Raw genomic sequence first — 24,126 nt, forward strand, 5'->3', positions numbered from 1 at the left:
GCTTAGCTTGCTATACAGCAGACATCGTCAAGAGACATCTAGGTCAGTATAACCATTCGCTCTCATTTGTCACTTTCAAAGAGAGCGCTTGGACGTCATTATGTAACACAAGTAAAGAGCAAATAAAGTGCACTGTCCTCAGAGGAATGACCGCATGTTAGACGCTATTAGATATACTTATTACTCAGTGCTTAAAACAGAGAGAAATAAATATCTTTGTCTTTTATAAAAAGTATTCAACATAAATTTCCATGACTTTACAAGTTTGCAACTACAATTCTGTTGATGCTTGGACTGAAAAACTTGTGCAAGCAACTTCTTTGCATGATGAAGAGAAGAAAATCTACCCCCAGAAGCTTCATTATAGAGTTCAACCTAGAAATTCAGCTTTGAATTAGTAATGCTCAGAAAGTAGTACCAGACATTGATGCTTTAGGGAAAAACCAGAATAAATAGAATTCATTTAAATCTAGGGTTTTTAATGTTTAACATGTGAACAAAAATGTCCCAAAATACATGTTGCTTGTCTGAAAACGACATTTACTATAAGACTACTTCAATCATAAAAAATATTTTATTTCATATTTACATGCCCCACATTCTTTGCATAATCAATTAAAAGTAATGAGAGTTTGATTTCATTGTTGTTTTTCATCAATGCGACTGTCTTAGGAAATAAATTGGCCACCAAAGGCATTAATTAGCCACTGTGAAGTGACATCTCCAAATATCTAAAATTAGCAGCCTTAGAACAGACTGACTGACAGCAGTTTCTTGCAATGGAGCAGCCTTGTTCAGATTCCTCCCTCCCTCCCCTTGACCTGTTGCTCACTGCTGTGGCAGGAGTGCGAACCAGATCACACAAGCAGAGTGGTGAATGGGTCTGCTTTACAGAATGCTTTAATATACCTGAGAGGTTGCTATACCACATAAGGCAACTGAATCATTTCCTCCAAACTACTTTCACCATATACACTATCAGGGGGTGATAGGACAGAAAAGTATATATTGAGCAAGAAGTACCCATATTCTATATCGTATTTGAGAATTGTATCTTACCTCATCATTTACAGATTTTCTCATTAAGCCCTTCCCTTTCACAACATGACGTATAACTGTCTCTCTCTATTCTCCCCCCCCTCCCCTTTCTATTCTTTAACTGTATCATTTGTCCCTATTTGTTCTCTATCTATATCTTCCATTACTCCTGAATGATGTTACCATAACACTTTCGCACTACCATTTCTTCCTCATACTGACCACTGTGTGTGTGTGTGTGTGTGTGTGTGTGTGTGTGTGTGTGTGTGTGAAAAAAACTTTTGATATGCACATCATCAGTTTGAACCAGATTGGGTAGAAAACTGGCTACAATATAGTCAGAAGAGACCCATAACTTTGATATCTTGACAGAAATCTGAACTCTGTGTCTCATAAACCAGAGTTGGTATGGCAGGGTCATTTTCACATTCTGGGGATTTGTAACAAGTTAAAACCAAAATTCAACCTGCAATACTTCCTTACATGCAAAGTGTGTTATCCACAGACCAAACCAATTTTGTCATTTGTTTCCTTTCTAACCTTTTTCTATTAACCAGTGACTATTGCACTATCCAGCACCTCTGGACAGGATACACATGCAGTAGCAGAGGAAACCAGGAGCTCAATAGGCACTGAAGGAAAACATGTAGCAATTCAAAACGAGCCAAGCACATCATCAGTTTGAAGCCATGAGGCATGTACTTCCCCATTAAAGGCAAATATATGCTTTTGAGTTTCTTTCCAACACACAGTTTCAATTTTTCATAAATGTGCATTCATCACAGCAGATGTAGATACAATTCACTAAAATGCAGAAAAATATATTAATCTGAACCTCCCTGAGTGGCAATATTTGTGTGCAAATTAAACATCTAAGAAGAGTAAAGCATATGGTGGGTGTACTGTTCTGAGACTGAGGACATCTGCAACAACCAACCTCAGAAAATCACAGCATTATTACAGAAGAATGGTAAGTCACAAATTATCAACTCAAATGTCCTTCATATGCTTTAGCAAAGCACACCAAAGATGGAACCTAAACCTTGGTACACCTTCGCACTGTGTTTTGTCATATCACAATTTGGGCATGTCTAGTCCAGAACCTTAAACTTGAGATATTACTGCTCCAAAAAGCCAGAACTACCGGCCAAAGAATGACTATGCTAGAACGGTGTGCAGGTAATAAGTTGGTCAAATGAAGCTCTCTGCTTGACGGAGAATACTTTACTATGTGTCGCCAGGATACCCCTCCGGATTGACGTTTTGGAATTAGATCAGCATCAACAAAATATTTTCACATTTGGATGAAAAAGTTGATGACAGAAATTTTGTGAGAAGATTGCACCACAGTGGAAAACACCTTTGTTTTAATGATGTCCACCCCCAAAATCCTATATCGTGTGTATGACACACTGTCCTCTATTTCTCGATAGTACAAAATATACTGCTCTTCTTTGATCTTTCTTGATGTACTCCATTAATCCTGCACTGCAGGTACTCCAAAAACGGACGTACAACCTAATGTAGCAGACTCTTTGGTAGATCTGTCGCAATTTCTTTCTACATTTTATGCCAATAAAATGCAGTCTTTGGTTTGCCATTCCCACAAAATTTTCTATGTGCTCTTTTCAATTTACGTTGTTCGTAACTGTAATTCCTAGGTGTTTAGTTGAACTTACAGAATTTAGTTTTGACCGATTTATACTGTAACTGAAGTTTAAAGGATTCCTTTTAGCACTTGTGCGGATGACCTCACACACTTCATTATTTACGGTCACAGATATCTTTTCTAAATCATTTTGCAATTTTTTTGATCTTTTGATGAGTTTATTAGATAATAAACGACAGCATCACCTGCAAACAACCTAAAACAGCTGTGTTTAGATTGCCTCCTAAATCATTTATATAGGTAAGGAACAGCAGAGGGCCTATAACACTACCTGGAGAAATGCCAGACATCATTCCTGTTTTACTCTATGACTTTTCATCAATTACTACAAACTGTGACCTCTCCATTAGGAAAACATGAATTCAGTCACATAACTGAGACGATATTCCATCAGCACGCAATTTCACTACAAGCCACGTGTGGCACAGCGTCAAAAATCTTATGGAAATGTAGAAATATGGAATCAATTTGAAATCCTGCATCAATAGCTCTCATCACTTCATGAGAGTAAAGAGCTGTGTTTCACAAGAACCATGTTTTCTATATCTGTGTTGACTGTGTATTAATAGACCATTCTCTTCGAGGTAATTCATCATGTTAAAACACAATTTATGTTCCAAGATCCTGCTGCATATTGATGTCAACAATATGGGCCTGTAATTTTGTGAATTACTCCTACTACCTTTCTTGAATATTGGTGTAAAATGTGCAACTTTCCAGTCTTTGGGTACGGATCTTTCATCAAGCTAGTGGTTGTAGGTGATTGCCAAATATGGAGCAATTCAATCAGTGTACTCTGAATGGAACCTAACTGGTAAACAGTCTGGATCATAAGACTGACTTTTATTAAGTGATTTAAGTTGCTTCACTACTCTAGAGGACATCTATTTCTAAGTCACTCATGTTGGCACTGTTCTTGATTCAAATTCGGAATATTTACTGCAATTTTTTTTTAAAGGAATTTTGGAAGGCTGTGTTAAATAACCCTGCTTTGGTAGCACTGTCATCAACAGTATTTCCATTGCTATCACACAGAGAAGACACTGACCATGTCTTGCCGCTAGCATACCTTCCCTGACCAGAATCTCTTTGGATTTCCACACAAACTATTATAATCATTTCACACTGAAGTCCACATTACATTCTGAGCTTTGGTAAAATACCACCAATCTCGGAGATGCTTTTTTCATTGTTCCTGCGACAGTGTCCTGACCTGTTTTGTGCATCAAGGAGGATCGCCTCCCTCTTTTGTTAATTTATATGGTACAGATCTCCCAATTGCTGTCGATTCTATTTCTCTGAATTCAAGCCACATCTGGTCTACACTTACACTGTTAATTTGGAAGGAGCAGAGACCTCCTCCCAGGAAGGAATCAAGTGAATTTGAATAGGTATATTTTTCATATATTTTTGGATGATTTGGGGGCTGCAACATACAATCTCGCTACGACAAACCTTTGTTCACTAATCCCCCCTCCCCATACCCATTTTGACACTCGCCATTAGCTCAGGATTATTATAAAAACTATAGTCCTGACAAGTAACTAAAATAATATGCATAGAACTTACCCAATAGATGTAGTACGGGGACGGTGCTCTCTCACATCCATGATCCATCCCACATGGTGCTCAACTGGAGGGTTACTACCATGTCTCGTTTTCCTCTTCCTTGGTGTTAGTGGATCAACTAGGTGCTCATCTTTCACCACAGGGAAGAAGCGCGCTGCCCGTCTACGATGAGTAAGATCTTTGGAAGGCCTTCCAGGAGGAGCTGGCCTTGTCTCTGCAATCTGGGAAGAAGTAGTTAATAAATCAAAGTAATTGTAGGTATTACTAACACATTAATTAAAAGACATTTTGTTTATTGAGGTAGTTCAAACACTGAACTTCAAACTGCTACAAATTTTCCTGTAAAGTTCATACCATATTCGAGAGAGAGTGTGTGTGTGTGTGTGTGTGTGTGTGTGTGTGTGTGTGTGTGTGTGTGTGTGTGCGCGCGTGTAGGGGGGTTGCACTCACTACCAAACAAAAGCTGCACAACATTCACTTTCATCATTGTATTCTGATGAATACGGCAACAATATAGCTATATGTGGCAGTCATATGCCTATCTTATCAGAGGACACATTTGTAAGCACTAACATTTGCAATATTTTTTATGTCATCAAGCACTTAAATTCAGGTAAGAAATGTAACATACAATATTAACTGAACTCTCATTTCTGCTCGACAAAATAAAAGACACAGAGTGCAAAGCAACCACATAGACCAAGTAATAGCCAGGTTTAAAGATGAAGTGAAAATAATTTACCATCCAACAATATCACAAAAATTTCAACATGAAATTACCTGTTCCAGCCATCACTGGTAGTTTTTGAAAGTAGCCATCACTGATGTCTTTCCAACAACTGAAATGTTCTTTTCTTAAAGAAGTTGTTCTGGGGAACTTTAGTTTCCACTGCTGTTTGTAATTATAGTATTGTAACTTTTAGCGGCTTGCAGCACCAACCATTAGTTTTCTCTGTTAAGCTACATTCACACTGCTGCATTTGTCGCAGAAATTTGTACCCGACACAAGTAGCGGATAAAAGTATCTCGGCATATGTACACTGTGATTTTGTGCAGGGACATGTGTCTGGCAGAAGTAGTCAATGTGAGCATTCTCACTGATGCCAAATAGTGAGCCAGTTTCACGGAACACAGTGTCCGACACAGAACTTTTATTTCTTGCACTAGCAATGCGAATTTAAGGGAGAATAATAGGAGAAAGGAAAGTAGGTAGCGGGTGCGTAACTTTCTCAGTAAATGGTGCATTCACAGAGCTTATTGTTCAGTGATAAGTGACTTAAAAAGTTCAAGGGATTAAGGATTTCAAAAATTTTGTTTGTATGTCTATGATCAACTTTGAAGTATTGTGAGATATGACAGCTCAGTACTACACATTAAAGCATACAAAGTTTTTAGAAGCTATAACCCCTGATGAACAACTTGTCATTACATTATGCTTTTTGGCTACTGAAGATTTGTACTCAATGTACATGCATAGGATAAATACAAGATTAGTGATATAATACCATAAGTGTTGGTTTGTTTATATTCTTCACTGAGACCAGTGAAATGTAGGGAACCACTTCCATATGTACAGCTCTTGTCTGCCCAATCTTGATGTCTTCAAGGAGAAATGTTTGTTACATTCATGGATAAATTGAGACCCCAGGCAGTGAATTTTGTTGTTCAATTCTTTACCTGAAATTCTGAATAAAGATGCAAATTGCGGAAATGCACGACGGTGCAGTTTTTATAATCGGTGTATGTATGATCCCATAATGAATGACTTTCACGAAATGCTCCAATTAGTCTAACGGTATTATTTTTTGTCCAGTCCATCTTCACAAATTGCTACTAAATTTACACAGCTGATCACTGTGAGCAGCTGATCAAGCAGATGTAGCACTATGAGTCTGCCTGTGGACTGGTGGCACATGTCGGGAAGAGGGTGGGAGTGAGGGTGACAAATAACAGGCGCATGTGCCAGAACGGAATATTTCTTGGAATTCTAGCATCCATGTCACAGGCACATACTGCAGAAACTTAAAAAATTGTGCCACATCTCATCGGCTACATGTGCAGGGCACAAGTCTACACGAAAATCTCAGTATGAACAAACTTTATAGAGATTGCACTAGCTCTCAGTTTTATTTCAAAATGCTTAGGCTAGTATTTTGTTTAGTATTTATATATATTATACACAACTGAGGAGGAACAGGGACTGTGCTTGGCAAGTGCAAATGCAGAGGACACTTGCTATTGTCCCCCGACAGTTAGGTGTGTTGTCCAGTCATCAGGGCATCAGGCCGTTGTCTGGGCTGCAGTGATGCAGAGGCAAATGCTACGGCACATCTGGTGTTGACTGAGATCCCTAAAGAGCACTAGAAAGCACAGTGATCTGATTCTAACTATGTTCTCAGCCCCTCTGGCGACTGAGAAGGGTCAGGGTTGTGAATGTGGGTGAAAAGAACAACGGTACTGGACACACAGCTCTCCCTTTATGCTTTGATAGCATACAAAAGGTTCTGCCCATTGCTTCTCCTCCCCTAGGAAAACTTGTCTGCCAATCAGTTTTTGTCAGTAAATGCAGAACACTATTCAAAAAGGTAAGAAATATGGGTTTTCTGCCCAGTATCATTAAGGTCTGTAATACCTGAATTGATTATTCCCTCAGCTCTAAGACACTCCCTGAAACAAGATCATTTTCCGATGTACCCTCTCCACACCACCCAATGCCCTGTAACCTGCAGATAATCCTTGGCAAACCATGACATTTCCAAGCCATTTTCTTTGCCTCCCCCAAGTTATCTACCTAACTCTGCAATCATTCTCACTATGAAACCTTCCCCCATACACTCACCCACTTTCTCCAGTGGTAAACACATCAACGGGAATGCAACATGAGAAGTCACTCATGTGGTTTATCAAGTAATACGTTCTTACATGGCTTATACAGGAATGTATATCGCAACTCAACTGGCTGAACACAATGATTTGTCTGCTTGGGGACACTAAGTACCCAGTTGCTGAAGCTGCCCCCCCCCCCCCTCCTTTTCCAGAATGACTCAAGGGACCTCAAAAATCTGCTACAACACATAGGATATTTGGAGTTCCTTACCCAGTACTAGTTCACCTGAATCGTGGTGAGGCGAAGTGCTCTGCACTATATTCTCTCATCCCTTTGGACTTCAGTTTCTCCCTAGAGAAAGATGTGCGTATTCACACAGAAAATTTCTGATGCCAATGTTCCCTCCATTCTGCCTTTTTCCTTCAGTCTAATACATATCCTTGCATCTTTCATGTCATCCAGATGCTGAATTATTATTATTATTATTATTATTATTATTATTATTATTATTATTCCTTATTATATAGTTCCTTTGATCTTCCCTTCCTCATATCCAAGTATGTGGTTGGCCTTCCTCTGAATAATTACTGCGCTCAGAACAGTTTTCTTCTCTCCTACTCTTCTCAGATTTATTCCATTCTTCTCCAGCATCACATTTCAAAACTTTCCAGGTCTTTTTCTCAATTTTTATAATAGTCCACGTCTCCACTCCATACAGCGCACTGCTCCAGTTGTAGCACTTCACCAGTTCCTTCCTCAGTTTCAAGCTCAACTTGTTGGTCAGTAGAATTTTTTTGTTGAATGCAGCTTTGGCCATGGTAATTCTTGCTTGAATTTCGTTTGTGCAGTGGGCATCCCCATCAGCAAGCTTCCCAAGTACATCACCTGCACCAAATTCCCCATTTCTTGCTTGTCAACAGTTTCTCCCATTCTGATATCAGCATCACTCTTGACTTCTGGGTGTCGATTTCCATCCCATATTTCGTTCCAGTTTCCATCAACTGGTTCATCACATGTTGCAGTTGTCTTTGATTTTTTGCCAGCACTAGCAAGTCATTTGCACAATTGATTGTGTTAAACTGTTGTCCTGTTCTGGAGTTCCCGCATCCTTTCAAAATTTCCCTCGCTAGCTATTCTCCATACAAGTTGAAGAGACTAGACTTCCTATTTCCACACTCCATAGTTCAGTTGCAGCTTTACTCTTTGCAACAGGTACAAGTTGAGAATTAGTCTGTGGCTTCTCCAGTTGATTCCTCTCCCCTTATGGATGCTCATCAATTTCGTCCAGCTGATTCTGTCAAAGGCCTTCTGCTAACTTTTTCGTTAAAAGCCAAAACTCCCTACAAGAAAATCCTCACCAAGCCAATGGCATTTCTAGTTACTTTCCCTTCCCTAAAACCAAACTGGTCCTCTCCTATTACTAAGTCAATTTTTTGTTCTACCTATCTATTGTGTAATCTTGCAATGGTGTTCACCAAGTATGAGATCGGACTGGTTGTCCTGTAATCCCTACATTTCTTGGCCGATTCTTTATTTTCAAGAGCAACCATTCTGAAGTCCAAAAAGTCCTCAGGCCAATCTCTAGTTTCATAGATTTTGCTGATAAGTTGCATCAGCGCTTTCAAATCTCTGTTTCCGGTACCTTTCAGCAAATCCAAACGCATTTCATCTCCTGTAGGTTTCTTCCTCTACAGGTAGTTCATAGCCTTCTCTAATTCCCCTGTTAAGAATGCTTGGCCCTTTTTCACCTTTATGAATCATCTCTTCCATGTTTATTTCAATGTCTTGCAGGCCTTGTTCAGTGACCATTTGTCCTCTAGAGTCTTCTATTCTGAAGGTCCTCACTCCTTTATTTGCAATCCCTCCAAACTCCTTCATTTACTGGTACCTAAGGCTGCACCTTCTTGTTTGGAGTTCCTGTATTTTGTCATACATGTATTCAATGTACTGTTACACTTCCTCATTTCCCCCCTCTTCTCCAGCTTTCATTAGTGACCCAGGATTTCCTCACTCCCTTGGCTTAAGTCTCACCTTCACTCTTTAAAGTATTCAACAAAACCAGCTTAACACTTCAAAACTGCACTTGCATTTTCACCTTTCACTTCATTTAATTGCTACTCCAAGAATTCTCTTACCACTTGTTGATGTTGATGCGGATCACAACCTTTTCATTACAGACAACAGTACAAGGTTGAAGAGGATCTGACAGCATGGGAAAAGAAAGTGGAGACAAGACCTGTAGAAGCCCAGAGAGAGACAATAAAGTGGTAAGAGAATCCTTGGAGCAGCAATTAAATGAAGTGAAAGGTGAAAATGCAAGTGCAGTTTTGAAGTGTTAAGCTGGTTTTGTTGAATACTTTAAAGAGTGTCTGATGAGTATGTAGTCTATCTGGTAACTATTAACATCTTCTGGGCTCTTCCATGTGTACAATTTACTCTCCATTTTCTGAACAAAGCATTCATCCCGACCGAATTGCCTCACCGACCGAATTGCCTCACCGACCGAATTGCCTCACCGACCGAATTGCCTCACCGACCGAATTGCCTCACCGACCGAATTGCCTCACCGACCGAATTGCCTCACCGACCGAATTGCCTCACCGACCGAATTGCCTCACCGACCGAATTGCCTCACCGACCGAATTGCCTCACCGACCGAATTGCCTCACCGACCGAATTGCCTCACCGACCGAATTGCCTCACCGACCGAATTGCCTCACCGACCGAATTGCCTCACCGACCGAATTGCCTCACCGACCGAATTGCCTCACCGACCGAATTGCCTCACCGACCGAATTGCCTCACCGACCGAATTGCCTCACCGACCGAATTGCCTCACCGACCGAATTGCCTCACCGACCGAATTGCCTCACCGACCGAATTGCCTCACCGACCGAATTGCCTCACCGACCGAATTGCCTCACCGACCGAATTGCCTCACCGACCGAATTGCCTCACCGACCGAATTGCCTCACCGACCGAATTGCCTCACCGACCGAATTGCCTCACCGACCGAATTGCCTCACCGACCGAATTGCCTCACCGACCGAATTGCCTCACCGACCGAATTGCCTCACCGACCGAATTGCCTCACCGACCGAATTGCCTCACCGACCGAATTGCCTCACCGACCGAATTGCCTCACCGACCGAATTGCCTCACCGACCGAATTGCCTCACCGACCGAATTGCCTCACCGACCGAATTGCCTCACCGACCGAATTGCCTCACCGACCGAATTGCCTCACCGACCGAATTGCCTCACCGACCGAATTGCCTCACCGACCGAATTGCCTCACCGACCGAATTGCCTCACCGACCGAATTGCCTCACCGACCGAATTGCCTCACCGACCGAATTGCCTCACCGACCGAATTGCCTCACCGACCGAATTGCCTCACCGACCGAATTGCCTCACCGACCGAATTGCCTCACCGACCGAATTGCCTCACCGACCGAATTGCCTCACCGACCGAATTGCCTCACCGACCGAATTGCCTCACCGACCGAATTGCCTCACCGACCGAATTGCCTCACCGACCGAATTGCCTCACCGACCGAATTGCCTCACCGACCGAATTGCCTCACCGACCGAATTGCCTCACCGACCGAATTGCCTCACCGACCGAATTGCCTCACCGACCGAATTGCCTCACCGACCGAATTGCCTCACCGACCGAATTGCCTCACCGACCGAATTGCCTCACCGACCGAATTGCCTCACCGACCGAATTGCCTCACCGACCGAATTGCCTCACCGACCGAATTGCCTCACCGACCGAATTGCCTCACCGACCGAATTGCCTCACCGACCGAATTGCCTCACCGACCGAATTGCCTCACCGACCGAATTGCCTCACCGACCGAATTGCCTCACCGACCGAATTGCCTCACCGACCGAATTGCCTCACCGACCGAATTGCCTCACCGACCGAATTGCCTCACCGACCGAATTGCCTCACCGACCGAATTGCCTCACCGACCGAATTGCCTCACCGACCGAATTGCCTCACCGACCGAATTGCCTCACCGACCGAATTGCCTCACCGACCGAATTGCCTCACCGACCGAATTGCCTCACCGACCGAATTGCCTCACCGACCGAATTGCCTCACCGACCGAATTGCCTCACCGACCGAATTGCCTCACCGACCGAATTGCCTCACCGACCGAATTGCCTCACCGACCGAATTGCCTCACCGACCGAATTGCCTCACCGACCGAATTGCCTCACCGACCGAATTGCCTCACCGACCGAATTGCCTCACCGACCGAATTGCCTCACCGACCGAATTGCCTCACCGACCGAATTGCCTCACCGACCGAATTGCCTCACCGACCGAATTGTCTCACCGACCGAATTGTCTCACCGACCGAATTGTCTCACCGACCGAATTGTCTCACCGACCGAATTGTCTCACCGACCGAATTGTTTGATTCACTACCTTGTCTGACCACACCCATGATTATGGTGTTAACTGCTGCTCTGCCATGTCGGCTCGTACATGTTAACTATTAGAATGTCCACTGCTTCTGCAATTATTTTCACAACCACTGAACAATCACTATGACACACTACTTTAGTCAAACTCTGCACTGCTTCATGTCCCATCACTACAGCTATTCTACATTCAAAACTTTTTCAGTGAAATAAAACACTGTGTAATTACCTGACAGTATTTCACCACTACGTGGGTACCTCACATTCTTTGAAATGTTCTTAGATTCCATCTCCCAATCCTAAAATTAAAATCGCCATCTCTCTCTCTGACACTACATGATGTACTGTCCACCCAGACGAATGGGGACTTTTTTTTACTCCAGCATTATTGTCAGTCTTCTGACATTCAGGATTAACAATAATGTAATAACCTTTCCATTTAATCCCCTTATTGCAGTATCACGGACAAGCAACCTGACTATGATTGGCTTTGCTCTTGAGTCTTCAAACTTGATCATCTAAAGCATCATTTACTCTGTGCATCAAGTCGATACTGCTGCCTGATATCAGTCTACCTACTTTGTCAACTGCCTACCCCTACAACATGGACATTGCACGGACTTTCAAATTTCTTCCTTTTTTAATCCATCTTTACTTCTAATTGTCCTTTATATTATTTTAGACTTAAGCCGGCAGTTTTTATGTGGTAGTATTTTTGACAGCCTACTCCGACATCCTCTCTTCACTCCTGTCTCCCCTTGTCTTCATGACAGATGCGTCCCTCTCAACTGAAGTGTTTATTGAGACCTTTCCAAATTTCCCCAACCTATTTCTTTCTTCTCTCTGAAGAAAGAATGTTGAATTCTTGAAGACAGTAATCCTATTTTCTACTTTTAAGTGCTTCTATCGGCAGTATGAGAACTTTTGTCTTTCAAAGGTAAGTGCTGTCTAAGCACCCATCATTTCACATAAACATTCAAATGTTTTACAAATGCAACAAGCATCAACAATCTTAGTAAGTGTATGACCAGTTATCAGGTGCCTCAGTATTATTTGTAGCACAACACGCCATTACATATACCTGTGTATCTGATATCTGTCTAGTGGAAGAAACACAGCTCAAAGGGAATTCAAAATTAATTTTACTCATTCTTAAGTTATTTTCAATGGTCACTTTGTCCACTGGTGATAATTCTTACTAATTGCGTTTAATGTCCACTAAAGATTTCTAATCTGTTTTCTTACGCAATATTTGGAAGGGGGTCTCCGGTTTCTGTATGCCATTGAGCTGGAATCTGTGCCATTACATTAACCACCCACACCAATTACTTCATTTGACACCAACTTGAAAATTATGCCTATACAAATTCCAGCATGTGTGGAAAACACACTGGCATCAAAAGCAATGGTGGGATGATGCAAATGCAAGTTTACATTGTATGTGGAAATGCTACAGAATTCCATGTCTGATTACCACTGAAGAAAAATGGGTGTAACAATGTTTAGAGTGTGTATTTCATTAAAAAAGCCTGCAGTGTGATTTTACTAATTTATTGAAATATTATTTACCATTAGCAATGTAGCAGTACTGGTATGATGTCAAACAATTCCACCAGTCAAAAGAGTGTATAAAAACAAGTCGGCAGCATACCTCTTCTGATGCACGAGGTATTTCCTCTTCTTTTCCAAAATCATGTGATTCTGTTGACAGTGAAGGAGGTGGAGGAGGAGGAACTTCTGGATTCAATTTCTTTGGAAGACGTGGAGTCATTTTCTCAAAATCTTCTCGAGTAATCACATTTACTGTCTTGTAGCTACCTGTCTGCTGCACCTGAAAGTGCAGCCATCCTTTAGTAACTACAAAATTAAAATGCTTTACATTAACACATTTGCAACTGCAATGTGGGAAGAGAGAAAGTATTATCACTTGTCAGATTGTTACAGTATGCTATTAGGAAAGTAGGTATTTGCATGAAAGATACTGATTTAATGAATACTGAAAGTGATTTGGGAGCATGATCAGAGAAGACGCAGCAATTCTTAAGTATTTATGATATTGAAGAGACATAACAAAACTACTTTGACAAGTAGCAACTTACCCACTCATGTTCTCTCCAGAGATCTTCTTCATAATAATGAAGACCATCATTGATTGCTTGTGCTAGATCCTGAGTTATTTTGACTCTTGTGGTCCAGTCTCCTGTGCGGTCATAACCTTCGTGCTTTGGGTACCTTGATGGCTGTGATGTCTGAGTTACAATTAAGATCTTGTTTATTTCTCGGTCACTTAACTCGTAGTCAGATTCATCTTCAGACCTACATAAATTTTCAAAATTAACAATAGACATCTCTTAGTGCCTCATTATTGTTGCTATAGCAGTTAATATAGAAGATATGTGAACTAGACAAAATAAGATCGGCAGCTCCAAGGCAAGTTTATTAGCCTCTTTACTTCCCATACAATATTTTATTCATGTTGCAACTCTGTACGCAGCTGTCTGCTTCAACAGGATTCACAGATGCAAGACTGACATCAACCTACAGATTGGTTTGTAAACCATACTTCTATACAAGGAACACTATTATTTGACATGAGATTCATGCTCAAACCTTCCTCTGAGTTGTTAATATACTCAGCCAACCCGTTTCAAGCTGGCATAAAGCTCAATCCTTATATTCCCTCCAACACATTAATACTTCACAGTTGGAAATACCACCTAGCCATTATACTTAATAAATGGCCCACAAGTAAGCAGTATTAGGCCACAGCGAGTATGGACTTTGAGTGTCAAGTTAATACAAGCAGTTCATGGGATGGTTTTCACTATGACTGTTCGCAAATTTCGCAGAAGTTAACAAACATTAAATAAATAATATTACGCAGACAAGGAAACTGACCACTATCCTCTGACACTGACAAACATTTCTCCTGATTGCGAAGTTAACAAAGCTCTTACAATAAACCAAAGCTTGATCCCTCGTCAAGTGGAAAGAGGGAATTGAAAAGTAACTTCTGTTTATCCTCTGCTGCAGTTTGTAAAGTTAATTTAAGAAATTGAAACAGAAAGAAAAAAATTTATTTGTGCAAGTCAGTTAAAATTCACTGGATAAAACATCAGTTTTCTAACAAACAAGGAAGAGTGAATACAATTGAAGCCACAGTTTCAAACTAAGATTTATTCTTTTTTTGACAAGACTCGTAAGGGAGGAAATGTCATTTCATTCATTCTCAATAATTTTGAGTTTGTAAATGCCATCAAATTTCACAGAAAAAGTGTGGTATGTATGAACTGGACTAAAGACTGAATCAAACAGAGTAGCACAAACACAAAATTAATGTGTTGTGTGGATTTCCGCCCCCCCCCCCCCCCCCCCCCGAGAAACAATTGTCCATTAGGGACACACAACTATTTCACAAACTGAACCTTCAGACAGGCAGTCCTCTCCTGGTATATGATCTTGAAACTTCAAATTTGTTGTAATGCATTAAACATTAATCCTGTTAGAAATTAAAATACATTACATGAATAGGCACCAAATATTTCTTATTCCCTGCAGGTTACCAGCCTCAAGTAAATAACATCAAAATTTTACAGCTGGCTGTTACATCTAGTATGTGATTGCCATGTAAAATGTAGGAAAACGGATGTGACGAAATCAGAAAAACCAATAGTGGATATTATTACTTGAAAAGACTTGTTTACAAAGACAGAAAAATGGGAAAGCTTACCAATCAGTGAATGTGTTATGCCTTCCCGATGGAACTGGATTGTCCAGTTCTTCATCAAATTGAAAATTGAGATCTTCACGATCTTTAAACTGATCTTTCTCTCTCTTTTCATCATTTTTTTTCTCCTCAGCTTTGTCTTTTGTGGGTGGTTTCACCTTCCTTTTAACCTGAATGAAATTGAAACATGGTGTTTGAACGTCTGCATGAACCAAACCACTTACTTAAAAAAATCACCTACTTTTTCGAGACTTTTTTTTATTCCTGGGGTAGTTAAATTGAAGTAGCCGACCTTAGTATTTTTTCACCACTGATCAGATCCCATCATGCTTAAAATGTTTAGCACAGAAAAACTTATTTCTATTTAAATCACTGCCATAATGATTAAAACCACACTAATTACCTGCCGCCAAATATCATCAGGAGATGCTTCCCCTAGCGGTATAGGTTTCTTATTTTTGTCCACCTTGGCCCGCTCTGCAGCAAGTGCAACACTTCCTTTCTCCAACATCTGATCTGTAGGAGAACTTGTGCTGGATTTGCCTGGGAAATGATATACACATTTTACACTTGTCCCAACACATACTAAATAATACAGCCTAGCAATATGCAATGAAATCTCAGTTTGTTATCTGTCCACATATAGTTCCTTAAGACTTCAAATGTCTTTACACCATCATTGATTATGTAGGATCTAAATGTTTTTGACTTTTCTCTCAAGCAGACTTGCTGCATATTTTGTAGCCAAAAGTTTATTCTGTTTTGCACTGCAAAAACTATTTGCAGTACACTAATTGGAATAATTAAATATAAATCTTTTTAATTTTTATGTGTGTTACTGATTACGTTGATATAAAAAATGAATTTGCACAAACTTTTCCAAATTCTCTAAATCAATTTTTCTGAACATAGCAAATCATTGTCTGACAATTTGCTTACCTTCTGCACACATTCGTTCGCTGGGAATGTCTTCTGGCTGTTTGTTAGAGCTACTATTGTCATCTTCTGATTTTACTGCTACTTCTGTGTCAGATTTTTCTCCTTCCAGGTCTGAGTCTGCTTCTTGGCCATCAGCTTGTCCCCTACTTTCTACCTGAAGCCGTACATTCTCTGGAACAAACTCTGGAACATCTGGATTCAAGGTATCCACTAAATGGGCAGGATTTTGGACAGGTGGTGTAGCTGTCATATTCACTCCCGGTGAAGTTATTACCGTTCCTGCATTAGCAACCCTGCTAGCAGCATAGCTCTTATAACCACGCATAGCAACTGCTGGAGGCATGCAAGGTACTGAGAAGCTTGCTGGTGGGAAGTGGTGAATGCTACTCGGTAACTGATGTGGCATCATCATTGTACCATTCATACTAGCAATTGCCATTGCTTGTCGACCTGTAGGATCTTGAATAGGCCACTTAGTTGGATTCTCTTTTGTCCGTACCTGTGCAAGAAGGCAGAACATCATGAATCATTATTCTCAATCACACTTCTGTAAGTATATTATTAACATAAAAAGAATAAGAGTTTACTATTAACACTTCTACTGTTGGGGTATCTTATTCTGGAGTATTACATTGAGGAGGGGGTGGTGACGAAGGATGTCATCACATGGAAGTGCAAGATTTTAGTGGTCCCTTTTTGAAAAAGTGATGTATTTGTTTTTGTACGAAGTGATGGATCACAACAGTACTGTAGAGAATAGGAGAAAATACATCAAAACAATATCCACAGATCTAATTCTGAGCAAAAAGTACCATTACTGAAGTAAAAGGTAACAAAGATATAACGAGGTAAAGTAAATTTACTTGCCATTACAAATATTTACCCTTACATAATGACTGAAACAATTTCTTAGTAAGTGGTATGTGATAGGGACAAAAGTTGTTACAAATAATGTTTCAGAGAAATATTTACAAGTTAAATTCTATTTTTGAAACAGTCCACAGAGATATAGGATGATTCAAGCATAAATTCCATGTTGGTTGCTATTAGTCTCTGCTTGTCCCTTCTTCCTCATATAAGCATGCTTGCTTAAGCTCTCATTAGATGATCTGCATGTACTACATAGTCATTTTTGTGAACACACTCATGGTTGCCTTTTGGACATCAGTCAACTGTCAACTGTCAAGGCACATTTATTTGGCAAAATTAATGAATAACCGTACTAGTGCTTCCACTATTGTCACATTGAAAACAAAACAAACAGCACGCAGTTAGATCCTCATTATATCTATAAATCTAGGTTTATCAGATTGAGATATGGACTTTTACTTGGTAAAAGTATTTTCGTAACATTAAGAAAGCGTTGAGTATAAAATAAATAAAAAAAGAGTGCTTTGTGAAATCATTAACACGATGCGTGGCAAAAAAAAAAAAGTCTTATGCACACACTGTTACCATTTAAAATATTTTGTATCAAAATCCAAGAACATTTAATGTGATCTACATACTTCCCTAAAAATTTATTGCATTTGGTGTTTTCCAAAGAATTAACAGCATGTAGCCTATGAGGTAAACACACTTTTATTGCACTTCTTAGATATGTTGGTTCAACTGGTGTTGGCAACACTGGAACTTACATTTCATCAGTCAGGCTAATGTCTGAACATCTTGTATTAATCAAGTTCCAATTAGTGTCCACATTTGAGTTTATTCTGCTGATATCCGAGTTTATTTCGCCTTATAAATTACACATTTGGGATTACTCTGCTGACATTTGAGGTTATTTTGCATTGTAAATTAAATAAATTTGGTCAAGACTCAACAATACACAAGCATATTTAATAATAACTGTAAACTTTCTATCATGCAAAATTTAATAATCAAATCAAAACAAAAACTAACCTTAAAATCAGTTATCTCCAAAACTTCTGAATCCCTTATTGCATCCATGACAACTTTCAAATCCGTACTCAATGCCTGAACACGATGGAATGAAGCAATTAAATTTATTGGAAGATAACCATCTGAATCCATCTTCCGTCGAAGAAAAAAATCTCTTAACAGATTTTCCTCACTGAAGTAGTATTCACTGCAAATTCAAGGAAATTTCAGATTCAATTAGTTTTGTTTACTACAAGTAGAGGTGAATTTTGCACTCCACTACCTCCTACAAAAAACAAGTTTAATGTATTTCCCGAAGAGATGATAATACCTTTAAGTAGAGGATGTTTCACATACAACATGTGCATTGTTGTTCACGAACCGATATATCGGAATCTCAGTACTGGTCACCCGTTGACACACTGCCCCTTTACACAACACTAACTGAACGGAGTTAGGATCAGTTGCGGAACGAAGTCCGAGAAAATTGTTTCTACATTTAACACTTCAGGCTGTGCACACCTCTGTAAGCAGGTTCCACTGTTGTTGTTGTTGTTGTTGCTGGGGTCTTCAGTCCTGAGACTGGTTTGATGCAGCTCTCCATGCTACTCTATCCTGTGCAAGCCTCTTCATCTCCCAGTACCTACTGCAACCTACATCCTTCTGAATCTGCTTAGTGTATTCATCTCTTGGCCTCCCTCTGTAATTTTTACCCTCCACACTGCCCTCCATTACTAAATTTGTGATCCCTTGATGCACCAGAACATGTCCTACCAACCGATCCCTTCTTCTAGCCAAGTTGTGCCACAAGCTTCTCTTCTCCCCAATCCTATTCAATACCTCCTCATTAGTTACGTGATCTATCCACCTTATCTTCAGTATTCTTCTGTAGCACCACATTTCGAAAGCTTCTATTCTCTTCTTGCCCAAACTATTTATCGTCCATGTTTCACTTTCATACATGGCCACACTCCATACAAATACTTTCAGAAACGACTTCCTGACTCTTAAATCTATACTTGATGTTAAATTTCTCTTCTTCAGAAACGCTTTCCTTCCCATTGCCAGTCTACATTTTATATTCTCTCTACTTCGACCATCATCAGTTATTTTGCTCCCCAAATAGCAAAACTCCTTTTCTACTTTAAGTGTCTCATTTCCTAATCTAATACCCTCTGCATCACCCAATTTAATTCGACTACATTCCATTATCCTAGTTTTGCTTTTGTTGATGTTCATCTTACATCCTCCTTTCAAGACACTGTCCATTCAGTTCAGCTGCTCTTCCAAGTCCTCTCCTGTCTCTGACAGAATTACAATGTCATCGGCAAACCTCAAAGTTTTTATTTATTCTCCATGGATTTTAATTCCTACTCCAAATTTTTCTTTTGTTTCCTTTAATGCTTGCTCAATATACAGATTGAATAACATCGGGGAAAGACTACAACCCTGTCTCACTCCCTTCCCAACCACTGCTTCCCTTTCATGCCCCTCGACTATTATAACTGCCATCTGGTTTCTGTACAAATTGTAAACAGCCTTTTGCTCCCTTTATTTTACCCCTGCCACCTTCAGAATTTGAAAGAGTATTCTACATCTACATCTACATCCGTACTCCGCAAGCCACCTGACGGTGTGTGGCGGAGGGTACCCTGAGTACCTCTATCGGTTCTCCCTTCTATTCCAGTCTCGTATTGTACGTGGAAAGAAGGATTGTCGGTATGCTTCTGTGTGGGCTCTAATCTCTCTGATTTTATCCTCATGGTCTCTTCGCGAGATATACGTAGGAGGGAGCAATATACTGCTTGACTCTTCGGTGAAGGTATGTTCTCGAAACTTCAACAAAAGCCCGTACCGAGCTACTGAGCGTCTCTCCTGCAGAGTCTTCCACTGGAGTTTATCTATCATCTCCGTAACGCTTTCGCAATTACTGAATGATCCTGTAACGAAGCGCGCTGCTCTCCGTTGGATCTTCTCTATCTCTTCTATCAACCCTACCTGGTGCGGATCCCACACTGCTGAGCAGTATTCAAGCATTGGGCGAACAAGCGTACTGTAACCTACTTCCTTTGTTGTCGGATTGCATTTCCTTAGGATTCTTCCAATGAATCTCAGTCTGGCATCTGCTTTACCGACGATCAACTTTATATGATCATTCCATTTTAAATCACTCCTAATGCGTACTCCCAGATAATTTATGGAATTAACTGATTCCAGTTGCTGACCTGCTATTTTGTAGCCAGTATTCCAGTCAACATTATCAAAAGCTTTCTCTAAGTGTACAAATGCTAGAAACGTAGGTTTGCCTTTCCTTAACCTATTTTCTAAGATAATTCGTAGGGTCAGTATTGCCTCACATGTTCCAACATTTCTACAGAATCCAAACTGATCTTCCCCGAGGCCTGCTTCTACCAGTTTTTCCATTCATCTGTAAAGAATTTGTGTTAGTATTTTGCAGCCGTGGCTTATTAAACTGATAGTTCGTTAATTTTCACATCTGTCAACACCTGCTTTCTTTGAGATTGGAATTATTATATTCTTCTTGAAGTCTGAAGGTATTTCGCCTGTCTCATACATCTTACTCACTAGATGGTAGAGTTTTGTCAGGGCTGGCTCTCCTAAGGCTATCAGTAGTTCTAATGGGATGTTGTCTACTCCCAGGGCCTTGTTTCGACTCAGGTCTTTCAGTGCTCCGTCAAACTCTTCACGCAGTATCATATCTCCCATTTCATCTTCATCTACATTCGCTTCTATTTCCATAATACTGTCCTCAAGTACATCACCCTTGTACAGACCCTCTATACACTCCTTTCACCTTTCTGCTTTCTCTTCTTTGCTTAGAACTGGATTTCCATCTGAGCTCTTAATATTCATGCAAGTGGTTCTCTTTTCTCCAAAGGTCTCTTTAATTTTCCTGTAGGCAGTATCTATCTTACCCCCTAGTGATATTCGCCTCTACATCCTTACATTTGTCCTCTAGCCATCCCTGCTTAGTCATTTTGCACTTCCTGTCGATCTCATTTTTGAGACATTTGTATTCCTTTTTGCTTGCTCCATTTACTGAATTTTTATATTTTCTCCTTTCATCAATTAAATTCAATATATATTGTTACCCAAGAATTTCTACTTGTCCTCATCTTTTTACCTACTTGATCCTCTGCTGCCTTCACTATTTCATCTCTCGAGCTACCCATTCTTCTTCTATTGTATTCCTCTCCCCTATTCATGCCAATCGATACCTAATATCCAAACTAAAATTGAAAACTCACAAAGTAACTGAGCCAAATTCTGTTGCTCAACATCAATGAGGGAACAGCTTATTGCAGTATGCACACAATATAGGGGTTGATCCTGTAATGTTATTGTTCTAACAAAGAAAATTGTAGGCAAACTCACATCAATTATGTCATGAATCTACAGTAAATGAAAACATGAATGTGGTGTGCTGTTAGTGCAATGCAAGATTATGTGATCTACCTCTTCTCATTAACCCAGAACTTCTGACAGGAAAGGAAACAACATACTGTGTTACTTTTTCAGGGCATTAACAATGAACAAAAAGACCAGTTATTTCACACAGAACACAAGAGCACAATCTGCAAATGTTTCTACGAAATAATTATGATATGTTTTTGACTACAGGAGCAATACTTTTAACAATATCATGGATGGATTGGTTGTGTGTGTACTCTTGCAATGACCTGTATGAAACACTGTAAATTTTTCATTACTTGACAGTTCTCTGAGAATAGGTTGCAAATATTGTTTGTATAGCTATAAGAAGGTACAGTTTTCTGGAAAGGGGTTGTTCAATAATATGATGGATTAAATGTACACTAAACTAACATTTTCACATCATAGATTTGACCCTGATTTAATTAAAAAGGGCTTTCAAAACTCCAACACCAATTATTCTGTGATTTCATGTACCTTGATAAATGCAGCCATTCTTCATCAGAAAAGAACAACATCTCAGCATCAACTTTTTAATGTAATGACTGCAATAACCAGTTGAAATACTAATCTTAAGCAACAGAAGCTGATTGGTCAGTGGATGCATTATTGTTACTTTGTTATGTTTCAGTTTGAATCTGTGCACAGCTACTGACATGCCAGTCTGAAGTGCTGAGTAGTAAAAGAATTTTGTTGGGCTTACTTCTGAAGCCACTCATAACTCATTTAGGGTGAAACTGATTTATCATCTACCAGTGGCCAAGGAATGACCAAGAGCATTACCAATGATTGGAACACTGCTCCCCAAACAAAGCCAACACAGTGCTTGATTCATACTTGAAACAACCTGTGTTACTAACCATATAGTAGTGATAATTATAATAACGACAACTGCTTAGGTATTAGAGGAGGGCATTTATTACCACACCAAAACACTGAATAATTCAAAAATAAAGATGATGGATATGAACACAAAAAGTAAAGGAAACAATATGAACTGACTAGAAAGATTGGCCAGTACATATATTTACAGGATCCAAGATTCAGTACTACTGACCAAGACAAACAGGCAACACCAGCTCTAACTTTCAGAACAATAAGTATCTTTAGAAGAAAACGAGAATTGGTAATGAGAACTTGTGCAGGTGAGGGGACATACCACACAGCTGTTAAGAGGAGGAAGAGAGTTAAAGGTGAACGAAAAGCACTAGAGAGAGATACTAAAAGACAGTGGATTAAAACCACTGTTCCAACCACTTCAAAAATAATTGGATGGACAAAGCAAGAATCTTAGATCCTTCTAACAAAAACCCGAGCCCAGTAGTTTGAAGAAAGCACTGCTCACACCAGTTTACAAGATGAGTAGCAGAAGTGATCTAGAAAATTGCTGCCCAAAAACTTTATACCTATTTACTGTAGAATCTTAGAACATATTCTGAGCACAAGCATATTAAGATGTCTTTAACAGAATGATACTTCCATGCCAACCAGCAAGGATTTTAAAAACATCGATCATGCGAAGCCCAACTCTCAAATTTCTCTTATGACATAATGAATGCTTTGGATCAAGGTGGTCAGGTAGATGATGTATTTTTTGCTTTCCAAAAAGCATTTGACTTAGTGCCACATCTACATTTATTGCCAAAAATATTATCATATAGTGTATCAAGTGAGCTCTGTGTGTGTGTGTGTGTGTGTGTGTGTGTGTGTGTGTGTGTGTGTGTGTGGGGGGGGGGGGGGGGGGGGGGAGAGAGGAGGAGGATTAGAGTTTGGCAAGTCATTGGTCCTGACCTAGTAAGACCTAAGATTTTTTTAATTTGGCTACTGGACAAGTTGTTATGCAGGAGATACAAACAACACAAACAATCAGAAAATAATGCTCTCCATGCTTACTATGAAATTTCCCTCCAAATATTATACAATAGGTAGCAGGTATAAGGTAATGTGAAGATGAACATTTGTCAGTGAACTGTTTGTCTCCTTGCCCGAAAATTAGCTACAAATTTTGCCTACTGTTGGCATCACCAATCATAAAACACCACTGACTTCTGGGCTCGAAATTCATCTAAATGGCTTGTCATCAAAGAGCTTATTTTTAAATAAGAGTCAAACGCTCTGTGATTTAAGAAATTCATCGTACATTATCACACATAGCTCCATTGTAACTTCCAGGATGGTACTTTGATAGTAACGCTTTTCAACCCACCATTTGGAATATTTTCCCGTGAACTGTTAGGCGTCACCGAGCTTGCGGTGGAGTACCAGTACTGTATTATCTCATGTTTGATTCTTTATTACAGCACAATACCATACAAGCTAGAAGTTGAAAAGGTGCACTTGAAATGCAGTGAACAGTGTGTGAAATTGAACACTTCGTTTCAAATACAGTCTGCCTCAGCGGAAAAGATTATTAAAGAAAATTTCTTTAGCAAATTGACAAAAATAACTTCATTGTTTTGCAAGGCAATTAATTCTTGACCGTCAGAAAGATGGAAATAAAATAAAATCTGCAACTAACAACACATTTTAGCCTGCTGTAATTATATGTGAATGTATTTTAATTCACTTGATAGCTCCTGGCCA

The 24,126-nt window shown here is 39.9% G+C and overlaps 1 protein-coding gene across 4 annotated transcripts in view; it reads right to left on the bottom strand.

Moving 5' to 3' along the window:
* Positions 1-24,126, bottom strand: part of LOC126282237 (la-related protein 1B) — a 142,292-nt gene that overhangs the window by 24,827 nt on the left and 93,339 nt on the right. For all 4 annotated transcript variants that reach the window (XM_049981820.1, XM_049981821.1, XM_049981823.1 and 1 more), the window contains 7 exons: positions 18,112-18,298; positions 16,210-16,708; positions 15,674-15,813; positions 15,274-15,440; positions 13,643-13,859; positions 13,195-13,374; positions 4,277-4,497 (listed from right to left, as the gene is read on the bottom strand). In XM_049981820.1, the coding sequence (XP_049837777.1) occupies positions 4,277-4,497; positions 13,195-13,374; positions 13,643-13,859; positions 15,274-15,440; positions 15,674-15,813; positions 16,210-16,708; positions 18,112-18,298 (1,611 nt within the window). The remainder of the gene's footprint in view (positions 1-4,276; positions 4,498-13,194; positions 13,375-13,642; positions 13,860-15,273; positions 15,441-15,673; positions 15,814-16,209; positions 16,709-18,111; positions 18,299-24,126) is intronic.

Source organism: Schistocerca gregaria, chromosome 7 (assembly GCF_023897955.1).
Source record: "Schistocerca gregaria isolate iqSchGreg1 chromosome 7, iqSchGreg1.2, whole genome shotgun sequence".
NCBI lineage: Eukaryota > Metazoa > Arthropoda > Insecta > Orthoptera > Acrididae > Schistocerca > Schistocerca gregaria.